Source organism: Acinonyx jubatus, chromosome A2 (assembly GCF_027475565.1).
Source record: "Acinonyx jubatus isolate Ajub_Pintada_27869175 chromosome A2, VMU_Ajub_asm_v1.0, whole genome shotgun sequence".
Taxonomy (NCBI): domain Eukaryota; kingdom Metazoa; phylum Chordata; class Mammalia; order Carnivora; family Felidae; genus Acinonyx; species Acinonyx jubatus.
This window is the reverse complement of record NC_069383.1, coordinates 154,833,622-154,854,423: the sequence shown is the minus strand read 5'-3', so window position 1 is coordinate 154,854,423 and position 20,802 is coordinate 154,833,622. Positions and strand designations below refer to the sequence as shown.

General features: G+C 41.0%; 2 protein-coding genes and 1 pseudogene across 2 annotated transcripts; 2 read left to right on the top strand and 1 right to left on the bottom strand.

Moving 5' to 3' along the window:
* The first annotated feature begins 7,098 nt into the window (after nt 1-7,098).
* LOC106982912 (olfactory receptor 7A17-like) lies at nt 7,099-8,226 on the top strand. The gene has a single exon (XM_027050331.2). It carries the CDS (start codon nt 7,099-7,101, stop codon nt 8,065-8,067), a length of 969 nt encoding a protein of 322 aa, XP_026906132.1. The 3' UTR covers nt 8,068-8,226.
* A 275-nt stretch (nt 8,227-8,501) lies between these two features.
* Nucleotides 8,502-11,205, bottom strand: LOC128314929 (NADH dehydrogenase [ubiquinone] 1 subunit C1, mitochondrial-like; annotated as a pseudogene).
* A 7,300-nt stretch (nt 11,206-18,505) lies between these two features.
* LOC106982910 (olfactory receptor-like protein OLF4) lies at nt 18,506-19,450 on the top strand. The gene has a single exon (XM_027050329.2). It carries the CDS (start codon nt 18,518-18,520, stop codon nt 19,448-19,450), a length of 933 nt encoding a protein of 310 aa, XP_026906130.1. The 5' UTR covers nt 18,506-18,517.
* The last annotated feature ends 1,352 nt before the right edge of the window (nt 19,451-20,802 follow it).

Below are 20,802 nucleotides of genomic sequence, written 5' to 3'. Positions count from 1 at the left end.
TTCAATGCAATCCAAATCAAAATAGCACCAGCATTCTTCACAGAGTTAGAACAAAAAATCCTTTTTTAATGCTTATTTCTTTTTGAAAGAGAGACAGTGTGTGTGTGTGTGTGTGTGTGTGTGTGTGTGTGTGTGTGTGAGAGAGAGAGAGAGAGAGAGAGAGAGAGAGAGATACAGAATCTGAAGCAGGCTCCAGGCTCTGAGCTGTCAGCACAGAGCCTAATGTGGGGCTCAAACCCATGAACTGCAAGATCATGACCTGAGTCAAGGTCAGATGCTTAACCAACTAAGCCACCCAGGTGTCCCTAGAACAAACCATTCTAAAATTTGTATGGAACCAGAAAAGACCCCAAATAGCCAAAGCAATCCTGAAAAAGGAAATCAAAGCTGGAGGCATCACAATTTCGGACTTCAAGCTGTATTACAAAGCTATAATCATCAAGACAGTATGGTCCTGGCACAAACACAGACACATAGATCAATGGAACAGAACAGAGAACCCAGAAATGGCCCCACAAATGTATGGCCAACTAATCTTTGACAAAGCAAGAAAGAATATCCATTGGAAAAAAGAGAGACTCTTCAGCAAATGGGGTTGGGAAAACTCTACAGTGACATGCAGAAGAATGAACCTGGATCACTTTCTTACGCCATACACATTAATAAATTCAAAATGGATGAAAGACCTAAACACAAGACAGGAAGCCATCAAAGTCATAGAGGAGAAAACAAGCAACAACCTCTTTGACCTCAGCCGCAGCGACTTCTTACTTGACATGTCTCTGGAGGCAAGGGAAACAAAAGAAAAAATGAACTATTGGGACCCAATCAAGATAAAAAATACTTCTGCACAGTGAAGGAAACAATTAACAAAACTAAAAGGCAACTGATGGAATGGGAGAAGATATTTGCAAACGATGTATGAGATAAAGGGCTAGTATCCAAAATCTATAAAGAACTTCTCAAACTCAACACCCAAAAAACAAATAATCCAGTGAAGAGATGGGCAAAAGACATGAATAGACGCTCCTCCAAAGAAGACATCCAGATGGCTAACAGACACATGAAAAAATGCTCAACATCACTCATCATCAGGGAAATACAAATCAAAACCACAGTGAGATACCACCTTACACCTGTCAGGATGGCTAACATTAACAACTCAGGCAACAACAGTTGTTGGCCACGATGTGGAGAAAGAGGAATACTTTTGCACTGCTGGTGGGAATGCAAACTGGTGCAACCCCTCTGGAAAACAGGATGGAGATTCCTCAAAAAATTAAAAATAGAACTACCCTATGACCCAGCAATTGCACAACTAGGCATTTATCCAAAGGGTTCAAAAGTGCCAGGGGCACATGCTCCCCAATGTTTATAGCAGCACTATTGACAATAGCCAAAGTATGGAAAAAGCCCAAATGCCCACTGACTGATGAATGGATAAAAAAAGATGTGGTGTATATATACAATGGAATATTACTCATCAATCAAAAAGGACGAAATCTTGCCAGTTACAACAACGTGGATGGAACTAGAGGGTATTATCCTAAGCAAAATAAGTCAGTCAGAGAAAGATAAATATCATATAACTTCACTCATGTGGAATGAGTGAACATAGGGGAAAGGAAGCAAAAATGAGATAAAAACAGAGAGCAAGACAAAACTAAAGACAGTCTTAAATACAGAGAACAAACAGGGTTGCTTGTGGGGTGGTGGGTGATGCAATGGGCTCAATGGGTGGTGAGCATTAAGGAGGGCAATGCCGGCATGAGCCCTGGGGTTCTATATAAGTAATGAATCATTAAATTCTATTTCTGATCATTTTTATACTATATGACAACTAACTCGGATTTAAATTTAAAAAAAACAAATATATATATATCTGGTCTACATCCCCATTTCTGATCCATAGCTCCTAAAATTCTTCCAATATCGTAAGTGATGAGAGTTGTAAAGTCGTCTTCCATCAGAGGGGCACCTGGGTGGCTCAGTCAGTGAAGCATCAACTCATAATTTTGACTCAGGTCAAGATCTCACCATTCAAGAGCTGGAACCTCACATTGGGTTCTGCTCTGACAGTGTGGAGCTTGCTTGGGATTCTCCCTTGCCCTCTCCCTTTCTGCCCCTGCCCCTCTAACATGAGGATGTTTTCCCTCTCTCTCTCTCTCTCCATCAAAATAAATAAACTTTAAAAGAAAAATGTCTTCTGTCAGGATAATGGAGTGACTTTGGGAAAACATCTAAGGAGAGGGGCTGCTGTGGAGGACTCAGCATGTGATTAGAAGACTGAAACTTTACATCCCAAACCCTGACTTCCAGGGGTGGAGGAGGCTCTGGAGACTGAGTCTAATCACCAATAGCCAATGATACAATCAGTTGCGTCTACATCATGAAGCTTCCATAAAACCCAAAAGGAGGGTTCAGAGAGCTTTCAGGTTGGTGAACACATGGAGACAGGTAGAGTGGCATGCCTGGAGAAGGAATGGAAGCTCCACACCCTCTCCCCATACCTTGCCCTGTGCATCTCGTCTATCTGGCGTCATCCCTCCCCAAAGGCAGCACAGCTCATGAGGGAAATACTCAAGAGACACGTATAAACTTGAGCATGCACAAGCTCGCCTACTGAGTCCATCATTGGACCACCTAACCTCAGACCTGGAGATAGAGCTCCAGTTCTTGGTAGAAAAGTTCTAAAAATACCTACCTCTGACTCAAACACTGAACCACAGCCTTACTACTCAAAGATGGGTCCACAGACCAGATGGGTGGCATCAGTACCTACTGAGAAATGGTTACAATTACAGGATCTCTGAGCCCCGCCCATGTCCTGCCAAATCAGAGTCCGAATTTCAACAGGATCCCCAAGTGATTCATAAATACATTAATGTTGGAGAAGTTCTGGTCTAGAGTGGTGTTTCTCAACTTCTCCACTGTTGACACTGTGCTAGATAATTCTCTGTGGTGGGGGCCGTCCTGTGCACTGTATGACATGGGGCAGCATTCCTGGCCTGAACCCACTAGGCGCCAGTGGGACCTCCCTAGTTATGACAACCAAAAATTTCTCCCTTATCTTGTCAAGTGTTGTCTGAAAGCAAAATCGCCCTTGGTTGAGAGCCACTGACCTAGCGCTTGAGAACTGGAAATATCTTGGTGGATTTCCAGTCAAAGATTCTTCTGCCCTAGTTCATAACTCTGGGCAGGTCATTCCACACTTCTGAGCCCCACTTTTACAACTTTACTTTAATAAGAGTGGACTTTTCTTTAATCCCACATGAGTGAAATGATACAGTATTTGTCTTTCTCTGATTGGCTTATTTTGCTCAGCATAATGCATTCTAGCTCCATCCACATTTGGGTTGGGGAGAGAAGAGAGGGAAACAAACCAGAAGAGAATCTTAACTATAGAGAACAAATGAGGGATGAAGGAGGGAAGAAAGTGGGGGATGGGCTAGATGGGTGACAGGGATGAAGGAGGACGCTTTGAGATGAGCAGTGGGTGTTGTATGTAAGTGAAGAATCACCAAATTCTATTCCTGAAACCAGTATTACACTATATGTGAACTAAAAAAATCTATTTTTTTTAAGAAGAGTGGATTTTGTAAAAATGAAATAAGGAATCCCCATAGGTTCCTGAGCTCAGTGTATGGTGCATAAAAAGATCTAAGTATATCATATAATTAACAAACTTTTACGTGGAGCACCAAATAGCAGCTCTCAATTTGTGAGAATCACAAATTGAGCATGAATCACTTCATTGGTTAGTCAAAAACATCATGAACACTAGAGCACAGTACCATTTGCTTATTGCACATTAGCATACCTCTCTCTCTTATTGAGAGGAGAATAGCAATTTTCTAGAGAAACCGGGAAGTCATCTCTGCCATAAGACAATACTTTGGAGGTCCATGAGACCTGCTTAGGCGGGTCCCTCAGTCTTAGATTTGGAGAAAAATGTTAACTCAAAATTGGGGTAAGGTGTAAGGAGGTTAGACCTCTGGAAGGCCAGCAAGAGCATGGAGAAGACATAACAAAAGCCAGATTCACCTGACTTCTAATCTGGTCTCCTGGGAGCAGAGAATTAGTAGGAAAAAAAATTCTTTTCTGTCCAGACCAGTGGCCCAGAGGGAAACAAGGTGCTCCAGCGAGGGACTAACAATGGAAACAGAGCCTAATGAGCAGACACAGGGAGCTGTAAATATCTCCTCTGCCGTCCTAACCATGGTGCTCCTTGTGCAGGACAGGACATGGTTGTTGCTCTCGGATTCCTAAGTCTGGCTGGGGGACCCATGCTTCACTCCTTCCTGCTGTCCTGTCTGGGAACAGAGCCTTGGTTTCCATCATCGACCATCCAGGGAAAATTCCAGACCTCCAATCAGAGATGCTCTTCTTATAGACTCTTGAGTCCAAGAGCTCAGCAGGTATTTCAGGAAAGCGTCAGAGAGAATGGAACCTGAGACCTTTCCCTGAGGTCACCTGAGAGCCTAACCAGCATGTCCCAGGGCCGAGAGATTTTTCTTTACTAGGTTGACTACGAAATTTGAAAATAATTTACTTAATTTATTTAAAAAAATTTTTAAGTTTACTTACATATTTTGAGATAAAGACAGAGAGAGTGAGCCAGGGAGGGGCAGACAGAGAGAGAAAATTCCCACCAGGCTCCACACTTGTCAGTGTGGAGCCAACACAGGACTTGACTCACAAACCGTGAGTTGATGATCTGAGCTGAAACCAAGAGTTGGGCACTCAACCAACTGAGCCACCCAGGAGCCCCCTTTTTTAATTTTTGTTGTATTTTTACTTTTTGTTTTTTATACTTAAAAGATTTTTAAAAATAAGTGTTCATTGGACTCAGCAATACAAGGATCATTGTTGACAATGAGTGGTGAGAGTGAAAGTCCAGTTGGATGAGACTGAGGAAGGAATGGGGGAAGGGGTATAAAGTGGTTCCAGTGAAATGAAAACATATCCAAGGAGTTTTGTAGCTACGGAGGTAGCAAAACAGAGTATAGGCTTGGAGATACGAGCATGGAGTGGGAGCATTTTACAATTTTTTTCATTTGGGGTGCATTTGGCTTGTTCTGAATTTGTCAGAAGGATATGCGCTCCTGAAGGTAAATACTCCCTTGTGACAGCAGGTTGTGAGACATATAATCACAGTATGAACTCTCCCATTGATATTCAACAGAAAAAAAAATATAGACTTACTACGCATGAAGGGCTATGCCAAGGAACATTTTAGCCATTATTTTATTACCAAGGAGGCTGAATAGATTTTAGACTTTGTTAGCTACTTACTTCCTATATGCAAATTTTTTGGCAAGTATGTTGCTTTTCTGTACCGGGATCTGAGTGTTTTTATTGTTGTTTTATTGTTGTTATCCCGAGATAACAAAGGAAAGAATACCACCAAGGAAAGTGAGGAAAGGGCCAGCCACATCCACTGTTGGGACACATAAAAACAAGCGTGGTCAGGGGCGCCTGGGTGGCGCAGTCGGTTAAGCGTCCGACTTCAGCCAGGTCACGATCTCGCGGTCCGTGAGTTCGAGCCCCGCGTCGGGCTCTGGGCTGATGGCTCAGAGCCTGGAGCCTGTTTCAGATTCTGTGTCTCCCTCTCTCTCTGCCCCTCCCCCGTTCATGCTCTGTCTCTCTCTGTCCCAAAAATAAATAAACGTTGAGAAAAAAAACTTTAAAAAAAAAAAAAGCGTGGTCAAATAGACAGGGAATAGGTACATTAATAACAATCAGGTCAGGGGCCTGAGGTGGATACCATGACGAGGCAAGTGGAGTCATCAGCCCGGGCTCCCTGGAGTCTGACTTAACATCAGCACCCACACTCACTACATTTTCTCTCACAACCTGGCTCCTATAATGGACTCTCCATTCACACTGCTTTTTTCCCACATGAGCAGACAATGGCCTTCTACTAAAACTATTTTTCCCATTATAGCAGTGGATTCCAATTATTTTTAGTGTCCACAATAGACATGCCTTTAAATTATGATCAAACATGTGTGCACATGCAAACATGCAAATCCACGTGGATGCACACACACACACACACACACACACACGCATGCATACACACACAACTGAACAAAGAGCATAACCATTCGTATGCTAACAGGAAGGATCTATGCTGAACTTTTTATTTATAGTCACTCAATCTGTCAACCACGTTAAGAGGACGGATACCAGTACTCCCACTATTTCAGTGAGAATATCAACATTTTAGAATGAACTAGTTGTCTCCCCAAATTCAAACAGCTAATGTTTGAATCCAACGTGGTAGATCCAAGATTCAAAGCTCATTTACCGATTCCAAAATTGTGCATCTAATATCACTTAGGAAAGTTTGTCACCATTTCACCTTGATAAATCCCCACTAATTTGTATGCTGTATATTTCCTATTGTCCATTGGGGATTTATTCCTTTTACTCAAATTTCAAGTGGATGTTCATACATAAAGGTGTCTTGACACCATCAGTATATCACTCATCTCTCTTTGAGAGAAATTGGTTTTTTTATTAGTTATCTTAGACATCAAGTGGCTATTGATAGGGTTACAAAGCAGCGAGAACCAAGGAAGATTTCTCGTCATCAAGATCTCTCAGGGACCACCTGGGCTTATGAGATCTCTCTGCCCCCTCTTCCTTTCCTCTGTCTCCTTTTGAGCTTTTTTATACTTCTCTAAATTCAGGACAGAACGGTCATATTAAAATAGAATGCCACATTTACACGTTCATAGGAATCTTACCAATTGGAATTTGGATATTTTTCTATCTTCTTTAGAGTAATGATAACTTGATGTCGAGAGCCTCACTAATACCCTTTCTTTCCTAAATACTGTAGCTGGAGGTGGGAAAAGCCTGATAACCACATGGTCTCTCTCAATGAGGTCTCTCTTCAAATGTCACCTTGTGCGTAGATCTTTCTGAACTCCCTGTAAAGAAAACACCCCATCGCTTTCTTTTATGCCTGATTGTTTTCCCACATGTCATTGTATTTATAGCCTTTTTGCCCTGTTACTAGTGTCTGGTTGTGCTAACATTAATCTTTTTTCCCTGATTTCTAGTCACCACCACCACCACCACCACCACATGGGACCAAGCAATGATACCCAAATTTCAGAATTTTTTCTTCTGGGATTATCAAATGAACCAGAATTACAGCCCCTCATATTTGGACTTTTCTTCTCCATGTACTTGATCAGTGTCTTTGGAAACCTGCTCATCATCCTGGCTGTCAGCTCTGCCTCCCACCTCCACACGCCTATGTATTTCTTTCTCTCCATCCTGTCCTTTGTGGACATTTGTATCACCTCTACCATCATCCCAAAGATGTTGGTAAATATACAGACACAGACTAAAATTATAACCTATACAGGATGCATCAGCCAGATCTATTTTTCCACACTCTTTGCAGGCTGGGACAACTTTCTCCTGGCCGTGATGGCCTATGACCGCTTCGTGGCCATCTGTCACCCCCTGCACTACACAGTCATCATGAACCCCCGGCTCTGTGGACTGCTTGCTCTGGTGTCCTGGATCACGAGTGTCCTGAATTCCTTGTTACAAAGCTTAATGGTGCTGCGATTGTCCTTCTGTACAAACTCAGAAATCCCTCACTTTTTCTGTGAACTCAATCAGATGACCCAGCTTGCCTGTTCTGATACCTTTCTGAACGACACAGTGATGTATATTTCAACTGTGTTGCTGGCCGGTGGTCCCCTTGCTGGGATCCTTTACTCTTACTCTAAGATTATTTCCTCTCTATGTAGAATCCCATCAGCTCAGGGCAAGTATAAAGCATTTTCCACCTGTGCGTCTCACCTCTCAGTTGTCTCCTTATTTTATTGCACGGTCCTGGAAGGGTACCTTATCTCCTCTGCTACCCAGAACTCCCACTCAAGTGCAACAGCCTCGGTGATGTACACGGTGGTCACGCCCATGCTGAACCCCTTCATCTACAGCCTGAGGAACAAAGACATAAAGGGGGCTCTGAGGAGATCCTTCGGGATGGCAGGGACAAAAGGGACCATCGTCCTGCTGGTGAAGAAGTGCCCTTGATTGCAGGGTCAAAGCCATGATTCTTTGATCATTGTGACACAGAATTTGCTCTTATGTATTTCCTGAAATTTCCATTTCTTAGAAGTCAGCTTCTCTATACAATTTCAAAAAACTCAGTTTACTAAGCTTTCTGCTCTAAGACACATACAAGTTTTTCCCTTGGTCCATTTTCGTACCTTCCCACAGTTCTGACTTTGGATCGGACATATTTGAAAATTTCCGTGTCTTTTACAGGACAACTTTGATTTCTGAAAAACGGTTACTTCATAAATGACATATATCATGCCAAGTACAATTTGTCTAGACTTCCTGAAGGAATAGTCAATCCTGAGTTGTTTTATTCAGATGGATAAAACTACACTTGGCACCTAAGGCCGTTTATGTAATTTCACCATAGAGGAAAATAGGAAGTCACGATTTTCACTTTGGCTCTGTCATCAGTCTTGTTTACTCCTTAACCACTCTTCCTGATAACGTTGATTTTATCATTGTCCCCGTAAGCCTCAATGTATTGACAATGATGCCACAGGCTAAGAATGCCCGCAGTACACATCTGGGTCCGTGATACTTGTGATTCATACCTGCGCCAATGTTATGGATGCACTGTCCCTCATCATCATCATTGTTGTTGTTGTTGTTGATCTTGTTAAAGTGTAATTGACATCACATTGTATTAGTTGCAGGTGTACAATGTAATCATTCAATATTTGTATATATTGCAAAGTGATCACAATAAACTCAGTTAACATCTATCACAGTATTTACTTACAAACTTATTTTCATCATGAGCATTTTCAAGATCCTCTCTTCTAGCTACTTTCAAATATATAATAGTTTGTTGACTATAGTCACCAGATTGTACATGACATCCCCTTGACTTATTCATTTTATACCTGGAAATTTGTACCTTGTGACACTTTTGCCCTTTTCATCCACTCTCCAGGACACTACCCACCTCAGGCTACTACCAATGGGTTCTGTGTATCCATAAGCTTGATTTGGTTTTGTCTTATTTTTAAGATCCCACATGTAAGTGAGATCATATGGTATTTATCTTCCTCTGTCTGACTTATTTCACTTAGCATAATACCCTCAAGGTCCATCAGTTGTCCAAGATTTCACTAATTTTTATGGCTGAATAATATGTGTGTGTGTACCACAATTTCTATTCTATTTTCTTTCTTATTTTAATTCCAGCATAGTTAACAGAGTGTTATATTATTTTCAGGCATACAGTCTAGTGACACTTCCATACGTTACCCAGTACCGCACACTTTCTTTATCCATTCATCCACCAATGAACATGTAGCTTGTTTCCATGTCTTGCCTATTGTAAACCATGTTGCAATGAAATGGGGGTGTGTATATCTTTTCAAATTTGTGTTTTTGTTTTCTTCAGATAAATGCTCAGAAGTAGAATTGCTCAATCACATGGTAGTTCTATTTTTAAGTTTTCAAGGAACCTCCACACTGTTTTCCAGAGTGGCTGCACCAGTTTACATTCCCACCAACAGGGCATGAGAGATTCCTCTTCTCCACAGCCGCAACAACACTTGTTGTTTCTTGTTTTTTTGATACTATCCATTCTAAGAGGCATGAGGTTGATATCTCATTGTAGTTTTGATTTTTATTTCCCTGGGGATTAGTGATGTTCAGCATCTTTTCATGTACCTGTTGGCCATCTGTATGTCTTCATAGGAAAAATTTCTATTCAGATCTTCTCCCCATTTTTTAATCAGGTTGTTTGTTTTTGTTTTTATTTTTTCACTTCATTATTCTTCATTCACAAATGCTAACTGGATATTCATCCACATGCAACATTTTCTCTCGTGTTCACAACTCAACAGGTTGGTGAATCCAAAAGGACTGGTGCCATCACTATACGGAGTATATTGTATTAGTGTTTCAGTCACTTATTCCAACCTACATCTTCTTTTATACTCTAAAACATCTTTATTATGTTGTTTGATCAGATAGATCCACAAGAGGTGGAGGTGCCCAAGGTCAGTCCAACTTTCAGCCAGTCAGGTCTGTCCTGTGGCAGCTCCTGAACATTAGAACTTTGATGGTATTAAAGAGCCATTTGAGAGCCTGACCAGATCCAGCAACTTGGAGAAGGGACACAACAACATGGGCGGTACCATCTTGCTGAGCTAGGCTCCCTGTTTGTTCTTTGCTATTGAGTTCTTTATATACTTGGGATAGTTACCTCTTATCAGATATATGATTTGCAAATATTCTCTGCCATTCAGGAGGTTTTCTTTCCATTTTGCTGATGGTTTCCTGTGCCAGCACAAGTTTTTAGTTTGATGTAGACCCTGTGTATTCTTGCTTTTGTTCTCTTGCTTTCGATGTCAAATCCTAAAAATCATTACCAAGACCAATATGTTTTCTTCTAGGAGCTTTATGGCTTCAGGTCTTACATTTAAGTCCTCAGTCCATTTTGAGTTACTTTTTGCCTGTGGTGTAAGACAGTGGTCCAGTTTCGTCCTTTTGCATGAGGCTCTCCAGTTTATCCAACACCATTTGCTGAAGAGCCTGTTCTTTCCTTATTGAATATTCTTGCCTCCTTTGTCGTAAACAAATTAATGATATATATGTGGGTTTGTTTCTGGGCTCTCTATTCTATTCCACTGATCTGTGTTTTTTATGCCAATATCATTCTGTTTTGGTTACCATAGCTTTGTAATATAGTTTGAAATCAGGGACCATGATGCCTCCAGCTTTGCTCTTCTGTTTCAAGTTTGCTTGGATATTAGGGGTCTTTCTTGATTCCATACAAATTTTACAAGTGTTTGTCCTATTTCTCTAAAAAGTGATGTTGGAATTTTGACAGGGGTTGTACCGAATCCACAGATGAATGTGGGTATATGGACATTTTAACAGTAGTAAGTTTTCCAATCAATGAGCAGGGCCTATCCTTTCATTTATGTGTGTCTTCTTTAATTTCTTTCAGCAATGTCGTATACTTTTCAGTGTACAGGTGTTTTCCCTCCTTGGTTAAGTTTATTCTTAGATATTTTATTCTTGTGGATGCAGTAGTAAAAGGGATTGTTTTCTTAATTTCTCTTTCTGGTCATTTGTTATTAGTGTACAGAAATGCAACCAATTTTTGTATGTTGACTTTGTGCCCTGTTGAATTCATTTATTGGTTATAACAGATTTTTTCTCATAAATAATTTGTTGAAATACAATGACATACAATAAATTAAACATACTTAAATGCCGCAATTTCTGGGGACACCTAGGTGGCTCAGTCAGTTAAGTAACCAGCTGTTGATTTCAGCTCAGGTCATGATCTCACGGTCATGGGATCGAGCCTAACATTGGGCTCTGTGCTGACAGCACAGAGCCTGCTTGAAATCTTCTGTCTCCTCTCTTTGCCCCTCCCCTGCTCTCTCTCTTTCAAACTAAAATGTAAACATTTTTAACATAAAAAAAAATAACCAAATGCAAAATTTTCTGAATTGAAGGAATCATACAAAAATTAAGAGTACATACTTAATATACTTTTAAATATAATTTAAATTTAATTTAAATTTTAAATTTAAATATAATTTAAGAAAGTGCCCAAACATTTAAAGCTCTGTTACATAATTGTAAAAACTGTAATCAACCTGAAACCTCTGTTTTCTTCTTTCTGATGGTGATGTGGGTTTATAAACCTAATTCAAGTAGATGTTGTTAGTAATAAATAAGTATCTGGAAATATTTGGTGCATCCAACAAGTCTTTCATAGGTAGGGAGTGTATGTACCTGTACATATGTATGCATTTGTACATTACTTCATACAAATACACTCTTACGCATGAATGTATGACACAGACACAATAACCCTATCTTTTATATTGAAAGGACATTTGGAGAGGATAGAAATCAAAACAGTGAATGTTTGAATTAGCATGGAATTAAAACAATGTAGAAATTTAGACAAAATTTAAAGTAGATGGGTGAGGGGTATCTGGGTGGCTCAGTCGGTTAAGGGTCTGACTTCAGCTCAGGTCATGATCTCACAGTTCATGGGTTTGAGCCCCACATCGGGCTCTGTGCTGTCAGCTCCAAACCTGGAGCCTGCTTCAGATTCTGTGTCTCCCTCTCTCCCTCTGCCCCTCCCCTGATCATACTTGCTCGCTCGCTCTCTCTTGAAAATAAATAAACATTAAAATAACATTTTAAGTAGAATGGATGAACTTAATTTTAGTAATGAATTACTTTTTCTTATCTTAAAGCACAAAGGTCTCAAAGTGAGAATTCATATTTAAGACTAAAATCGAGGGATGCCTAGTTGGTTCAGTTTGTGGGGTATGTACCTCGTTTTTACAAGATTTTATTTTTAAGTAATCTCTACACACAATGTGAGGCTTGATCTCACAACTTTGAGATCAAGAGTCACGTGATTCATGGATGAGTCAACTTGGTGCCTTGAGCATGTGACTCCTTATCTCAGGGTCATGAGTTCAAACATCACATTGGGCATAGAAATTATGTTTAAAATAAATAAATAGATGCATGGATAGATAGAGTGAATGAGTGAGTGAGTGAGTGAGTGAGTGAGTGAATGTGTGAGTGAGTCATGTTTATATTTTAGCAATGGGGAGTTCACTTTTTCCATTCCATTTAAGCAATGAAGCAGAAGCTCCAAATTGACTTTTTTCCCCTCCAGTTAAGGTTGGATTTCAACACAAAATTCCCTCACCCAAGAAAAGAAAAATGAATTAACTGAGAGAATGAAATTCACTTTTCTCCAAAACAATTTTATTACATGAATATCTATATTACATTCTTATTTCTGCTCTAACAAATAACACACTAGAGGCTCAAAAGACACAAACTTATGCTCTTACAGTTTAGAGGTTAGAAGCTTGAAATAAGTCTCCACAAGCTAAAATCAAGATGTCTGGAGAGCCTGGTTCCTTCATGGATGCTCGAGGAGAGACTGTTTTCTTTCCTATTGTGGTTTTTAGGGACAACAAGCATCCTTTGGCTCATTGCCCTTTCTCCATCTTCAAAGCCAGCAAAATGGCATCCTCACATCTCTCTCTAATAGCCTCCCTCTCCTGTGTTTGGAGAACCGTGGTGATTATGTTAGTTCCACCTGCATAATCTTGGTCAATCTTAGTTTAAGGTCAGCTCATTACCAGTCTTGTTCTATTTGCTACTCTATTCTCCCCCTTTACTCTAAAAACTAACTTATTCAAAGTTTCCAAGGATTGGAATGTGGACAACTTCAGGAGGCTCTCATTCTGCCTGCTAGAAAGTCTTTTCCAAAAGTATTTTATTTGGTGTCATTCAACGGCCCTTATATAAAAGAAACAAACACGGAATTTATCACAGCTCCTAGAATGACCGGATACACTTGTCATTCCAAATGTTATGCAAACACAATTTATTTCGTGAAGAAGACCTACAACCACCTGCACCTTGCTCTATCCCAGGACCGCAGCCTTGCTACTCAAAGAGTGGTCCACAGACCAGGACCTACAGTATCAATATCATTCAGGAGCTTGTTAGATACACCATATCCTGGGCCCACCATCACCTGCAAAATCAGAATCTGCATTTAAACTAGGATCCTAGGTGATTCATATGCACCTTGAAGTTGGAGAAGCACTGGGCTAGAGTAGGTTTTCACACATTCTCAATTTGGCCTTAGAGGCAGGATGATTATTTGTGTTGGGAGCTGTCCTGCTCACCACAGCTGTTTAGCAGCATCCCTCAGACATTGTCAAATATGCCCAGGGGGAAAATTCATCTCTGGCTGGGAAATATGGGACAGAGTTTGAAAAATGGAGCACCCTGACAGAATCCAATCAACACCAACCCCTTTCTGCAACCATAACCTTGAGAAGATCACTAAATTCTTCAAGCCCCATTTCCCCATGGGGAATGGAGTTCACAATAGTACTTCCTCACAGAATCGACTTTTATAAAAATTAAATCAGACAATTCCTAGAAGCTGCTGAATCCAGATTATAGTGTATAAAAAGATCTGAATATATCTCTTACAATAAACAAACATTTTATAATGGCATTTTAAGTACTAGCTCTGAATTTGTGATATAAATGTGAAATCCCTAATTGTTTGGGAAAAATTGTCATGAAGCCCACGGGTGTAGTGCCTGAGGTTTTGTATCAAAGGAACAAACTTAACATCTCTGTTGAAAAGGGGAAAGGTTACTTTCTAGAGATGTCAGGGGCTGTGTCTCCACCACAATCAATGCTTTGAAGAATCCAAGGGACCTTGGTTAAGACCTATTTCTCAGTCTTCAATAGGAGAAAATGTTCATTGTGGATTGGGATAAGGTGCTGGGAGTTTAGATCTCTGAAAGGCAGAAGAAGTAATAGAAAAAGAGTAAGAAAGACTGGCTGCAGATGGCTTATCGCCTGGTCTCCTAGGAACAGAAATTCAACAGGAATAATTACCTCTGTCCACATAGGTGTCCCACAGGGGAATCATATGCCTAAAGGTGAGAGAAACAACAGTGAAATGTGCCTAATGAGCAGAATTAAGAGGCTGCAAATACCTCCTCTGTTGCAGCCCCACAGTGTGTAAAACCTCGGGCTGGACAAGACATGGTCGTTTCTTTCGCAGTCCTAAGTCTGGATGGGACACGGAAGTTTGACCCATCCCTGCTGTCACGTCTGGGACAGAGCTTCATCCTCCACCATCCAATGAGGTAGCTGTTTTGAGTTGCATGTAGAGACCCTTCTCTCAGATACCCCATCTAGATGAGTTTTACATCCCAGTAAGTGCTGCAGGAGAAGGTCAAGAGAATGAAAGTCAAGAACGTTTTCCTGAGGTCATCTGAGAGCCAATCTAGCCTGACCAGAGCTGAGACTTTGCTGTAGTTGTTTGCTGGCTTGATTAGTAAATTGATCGATTGTTGTATTTATGATGCTATAAATAGAAGTAAATATTAAACTCAGAAATGCAAGGTTCAACGTTAACAACTAGATGATAATAATGGAAACCCACCCAGACCGGGCATGGGAAACATAAAAGTAGAACCTAAGACCAAGGATCTTTGCAATTAACCAGAGTAGAAAAGTCAAGTATGAGCTGTGGAGGGACATACACTGAGTGAGGACATGTCTTTTCATTTTTAAGGTAGGACATATTAGATTACATTTCCGTACTGATGAGAAAAATCCAGATGAAAGAATTCTCCCAAGTACATCCTGCAAAAGGGGTACATCATGCCTACATGAAGCAGGCATATCACAGCACCTTCTCTCTCTTGAGTATTCAAATGAAAATTTTTAGGGGCACCTGGGTGGCTCAGTCAGTTGAGTGTCTGACTTGATTTTGGCTCAGGTCGTGATCTCAGGTGTCATAGGATTGAAGTCCCATAGTTGGACTCTGCCCTGACAGAGCCCCTCTCTGTCCTTCTCTCTCTCTCTGCCCATTCCCTGCTTGTGCTCACTAGCTCTCTCTCTCTCTCTCAATCTCGCTCTCTCTCTCTCTCTCTCTGTGGTGTCTCTCTATCAAAATAAACAAATAGTTTTTTAAAAAAGAAAAAATTTTAAATGAATCGTGTGAAAAGGGATATGCTAAAGAGCTTCCTTTACAATTAGCTCAATACCTATGAGTCTGAATATATTCTGGGTTAGCTAGCCACTCACTTTCTCTATTGAAAATTGTCTGTGGGAATCCTTGCTGTTTGCATAGTGGGGCCAGAGTGGTTTTATTCCTGGTTTTTATTCCATTCTTTCAAACAAAAAAATTGCCATTTTTTTCACCAACTTGGCTCCTTGACATTTTGCTTTTTTATGATGTGTAGACTTATTTGTGAAGAATGTGTGAGAGTGTGTAAATTTTGTGTGGTAAACTCTGTGACTTAGTCATAATATACTCTCTCCGCTGCTTTTTTTTTTCTTTCTCTTTTTTTTCTTTTTCCTTTTTTTTCTGAAAGAAGTATACTGTCACCTTAACATTCTTCACTTGTGAAGAGCTCCTTTCCACAAAAATGACAGTAAATGTCTTTCTGCATACTTATGCTCTTAAAATACCCTTTCTACATATTTCCAACTAGTTTTCACAACTCTGTATTCCTCTATTGTTCTTTTTGGCCCTTTATTATTGGGTCTATTTCCAAAATTGAAAGTACATCACTTGGAAGGCATTTTTTTTATGTTTGATGAATCACTTTTACCCTCCATAAACATGATTGGTCCACATATGTTTATATGAGATAAAATTAAAACTTTAGATATCGCTTTCTCTCCACGTGAAAAGACTTTTTCATACTCTTTTATCCCAAGTCCTTGGCCATCTAATTTAGATCATTAAATTATTATTCTTTTAACTCGCTTTCTTCAGAAGTTGGTTTAGGGTCTTCCTTCAATTTTGTTTCATGCAGTGATTTTGAGCCATTCTGCTTACCCAAAGTGCATTTTCACTCTTTCTGTTTCTTTCAAAAGTCTTCATTTCTTTTGAAATTTTTCTATGTGATGCACACATACACCTTGCACACTCTGCCGACCGAGCCAGCCTGGTGCCCCTGATTCATGATTTTTTTTAAAAACGTTTATTTATTTTTGAGACAGAGAGAGACAGAGCATGAACGGGCAGAGAGAGAGGGAGACAGAGAATCGGAAGCAGGCTCCAGGCTCTGACCCATCAGCCCGACGCGGGGCTCGAACTCACAGACCACGAGATCGTGACCTGAACTGAAGTCAGACACTTAACCGACTGAGCCACCCAGGCGCCCCCCCTGATTCATGATTTCAACACCTGCAGGACATTTCATGGTGTGGCTGTGCCATTTACACTTTTGATAGTGTCACATATTTTTTCTCATTAAATTACTATTATATCAATGTTACAAAATATTTTAAAATGGATAAACTATGTTTCTTAACCAAAGGGTTTTTTGTCCTCCAGAGTATAATGAACAATGTTCAGAGACATTTTGGGCTGTCACACTGGGGAGGGGTGCACGGAGGCCAGGGATGCTCTAAACGTCCTACAATGCAGAGGACACACCCCACTACAGAGAAGGATCTGGTCCGGAATGTCCACACTGCAGAGACTGAGAAATCATGAGTTAAAGAATATGTGTATTTTTTAAGACACTATCTTTTTAATTTTTTAAAAGTCTAATGGTTGCCATATTGTTACTATTATCTTTTTTTATGAATATAATTTATTGTCAAATTGGCTTACATACAACACCCAGTGCTCATCCCAACAAGTACTATTTTTTAAGTAATCTCTACACCCAACATGGGACTTGAACTTACAACCCCAAGCTCAAGACTTGTGAGTTCCACTAACTGATCCAGCCAGGTGCCCTAAGAATATCTGTATTTTTTTTAATGTTTATTTGAGAGAGACAGAATGTTAGTAGGGGAGGGTCAGAGAGAGAGGGAACACAGAATCTGAAGCAGGCTGCAGGCTCTGAGCTGTCAGCTCAGAGCCCAACACGGGACTCAAACCCACGGACCGTGAGATCATGACCTGAGCTGAAGTCAGACCCTTAACCGACTGAGCCATCCAGGTGCCCCATGTATTTTAATATTTGTAAATGTCTGCACAGTCTCCCCGGGTTTTATAACACTTCACAATTCTGACAGCAAAATTAGAAAGTGCCCCTTTGCTACCTGTTAAAAATTCCAACCTCCTTCAATGCGACCGCCCCTGAAGTGTTTTCTCAGGATGTTGGGTGTGATACTGAGAAGAGATGTTCCACGGACAGGACACTACAGTAACCAGATGAATAAAGTGCAAAAGGTACATAGTGTGGGCGAGGAGCTCCCCGTGTCTTGAACCTTAACCAGCTGTGAGGCCACATGTCTTCAGGAAATTCACAACAATTACCTCTTGTCCATTCCCCTCAACACACTGGCTTCCTTCTGAGCCTTGATTTTCTGGAAAAAAAAAATAATGCCTCCTCAGGGCCTTTGCACTGGCTGACCCTTTTCCACGTTCCAGGATGTTTTTTTTTCTTCCTTCAAGTCTCTGCTTAAATGTCACCTTCTTAGCCAATCTTGACCGAACACACAACATAACACTCCCTCCACTCTCTCTTTTTACCTGCCTTCATTTTCTTCATAGCCTCTGTTCCTATCTCAGAATTATCTCATTTCTATATGTGTGTATATCCAGTCACCATCATTGAATTGAAGGTACCATTCCTCTTCAACACCCTCTACCTTATGACTTGAAAATGCTGACAGCATGGTTGACACTCCATATATTCCTCAAATGCATGAAATAATTTCTTATTAACTCTATGATACCTGGCCATTGGGGGAAAAACTGATGTTGGGATGAAAATTACTAATCAGAGAGGAAACGGTGATCCCCTCAAGGGGCCCAGATCCATTCACAAAGTATTGAAATTATTTTATTGACTGGAAATACATGGTAGCATTTGAACAATGTGGGCCAGGCCCATGTGAAGTTTTGTCATGTTATTTTCCCCTTTACGGTAGTCACCTCCACCACATGGACCCAGGAAATGATACAGGAACTTCACAATTTCTTCTTATGGGATTTTCAGAAGAACCAGAACTGCAGCCCCTCATATTTGGGCTTTTCCTCTCCATGTACCTGATCACTGTGTTTGGCAACCTGCTCATCATCCTGGCCGTCAGCTCTGACTCCCGCCTCCACATGCCCATGTACTTCTTCCTGGCCAACCTGTCCTTTGTAGACATCTGCTTCACCTCCACCACCATCCCAAAGATGCTGGTGAACATCCAGACTCAGAACAAAGTCATAACCTATGAGGACTGCATCACACAGATTTATTTTTTCATACTCTTTGCTGTGATGGACGTCTTCCTCCTGAGTGTGATGGCCTATGACAGGTTTGTGGCCATCTGCCACCCCCTCCACTACACGATCATCATGAACCCCCAGCTTTGTGGGCTGTTGGTTCTGGTGTCCTGGATCATGTGTGTCCTGAATTCCCTGTTACAGAGTTTAATGATGTTGCGGCTGTCGTTGTGTACACAGGTAGAAATTCGCCACTTTTTCTGTGAACTCAATGAGATGCTCCAGCTTGCCTGTTCTGACACCTTTCTTAACAACGTGGTGATGTATCTTGCAGCTGTCCTGCTGGGTGGTGGTCCTTTTGCTGGGATCCTTTACTCTTATTCCAAGATAGTGTCCTCTATACGTGGGATTGCATCAGCTAAGGGCAAGTATAAAACGTTTTCCACCTGTGCGTCTCACCTGTCGGTCGTGTGTTTATTTTACTGTACGATGCTTGGCGTGTACCTTAGCTCTGCTGCTACCCAGAGCTCCCACTCAAGTGCCACAGCCTCGGTGATGTACACGGTGGTCACGCCCATGCTGAACCCCTTCATCTACAGCCTGAGGAACAGAGACATAAAGAGTGCTCTGAAAAGAATTGTTGGGGTTCAAGTGATGTAATGGCCAACTGTCTTGGGGTTGGAGACGTGTGCATGATTGCAGGGCAGAGCCTCAGAACCAAGAACTGTTCTTCCTTAAATAGACTTTGGCAGGAGAATCTGCTCCTTCTGTTTTTCTCCTGGAATTTCCTCTTGTTTGCTTTCAACTTCTCTATACATTTAAGGAACTCACTTTATCAAGCTTCTGCTCTGACATAGTTTCCCCTTTGTCCATTTTCATATGTCCCCAATGTTTTCCCCAGCCTTAGAACATAAATGCCTGGAAATTTCTGTATCTAATGGGACAAGTTGGATTTCTTAAAAATAATTTCTTTTCAAATGACTTATCCCACGAGAAGTAAATCTCCCCTAGATTTTCCAAGAACATAATCACGAGTTATAGTCTTCATATGGAAAAAAGCTACACTTAGCCCCTAAGCCCTCTCCATAATTTTATTGTAGATGAATATACAAACCAAAGTTTTCACCTTGTCTCTGTCAATCTTTTTACATCACAACCTAAGCATTCCTACTGATGACATGGACTCTAACAGTGTTCCCTTTAAGCCTCTGGCTATTGACACCACAATGCTCTGGCTAGGAAAGCCCTGTCACCCATGCCCATGTGCTTGTGGACATTCCCAGACCTTATGCTGTGACTCACTGGCCCTCGGGTTCTTATTGTGATCAGAAGACACACCTCGGCACCACCATCAGAGAACTCTAAAAAAGCAATGCCTGTTACTCACAGATCCTGGAGGGCACATGGGATGACCAAAGGCCATTTGGAGAGGTCTGAGAAAGGGAGACAGAGATTGACAGACACTGGGAGCACCGCTGAGGGATCTGGCTTTATTGAGGACCATGGCCAGAGTGGCTAGGGGGTTGTGTGTTCACACCTTATTGGACAGTTTTATAGGAGCAGATTTCAGCAGCTGAAGGGGAAAAGCAAGGTCACTCAAGGGCAGTTATATCAGTTACCCAGGGCTTTGTCAACAGGAACTTCCTGGCTGGGGTGGTCCGAGTGCTAATATGGTAATTGTGTCATACACCTGACAATATGTTTGTTCAACATGGCTGTTTTCAAATGGATGTCCCAGAAATCCAAGGCTTAATTTCAGGCATTTACATTATAATCAAAAGCTTAATGTCAGGCACTTACTCTAAAAAACATGCTACTGTATTTCCTAATCGGTCTCCTGTTTTTTCTCTGTTATTCAGCGCGGTGTCCAGGAAGCCTACCATAGCCCAAGACAAAACTTGTTCAGCATAATGTATCTCCCAGTGGAGTCTATATGGAAACACAAACTTAAATAAGTTCATCATCTGGATATATTCTTAGTGCCTGGACAACCATAAATATCAGGAGGCAAA

Excerpts from the sequence above, each read along its gene's own strand:
- LOC106982912 (XM_027050331.2), top strand. The coding sequence starts at position 7,099 with ATGGGACCAAGCAATGATACCCAAATTTCAGAATTTTTTCTTCTGGGA.
- LOC106982910 (XM_027050329.2), top strand. The coding sequence starts at position 18,518 with ATGGACCCAGGAAATGATACAGGAACTTCACAATTTCTTCTTATGGGA.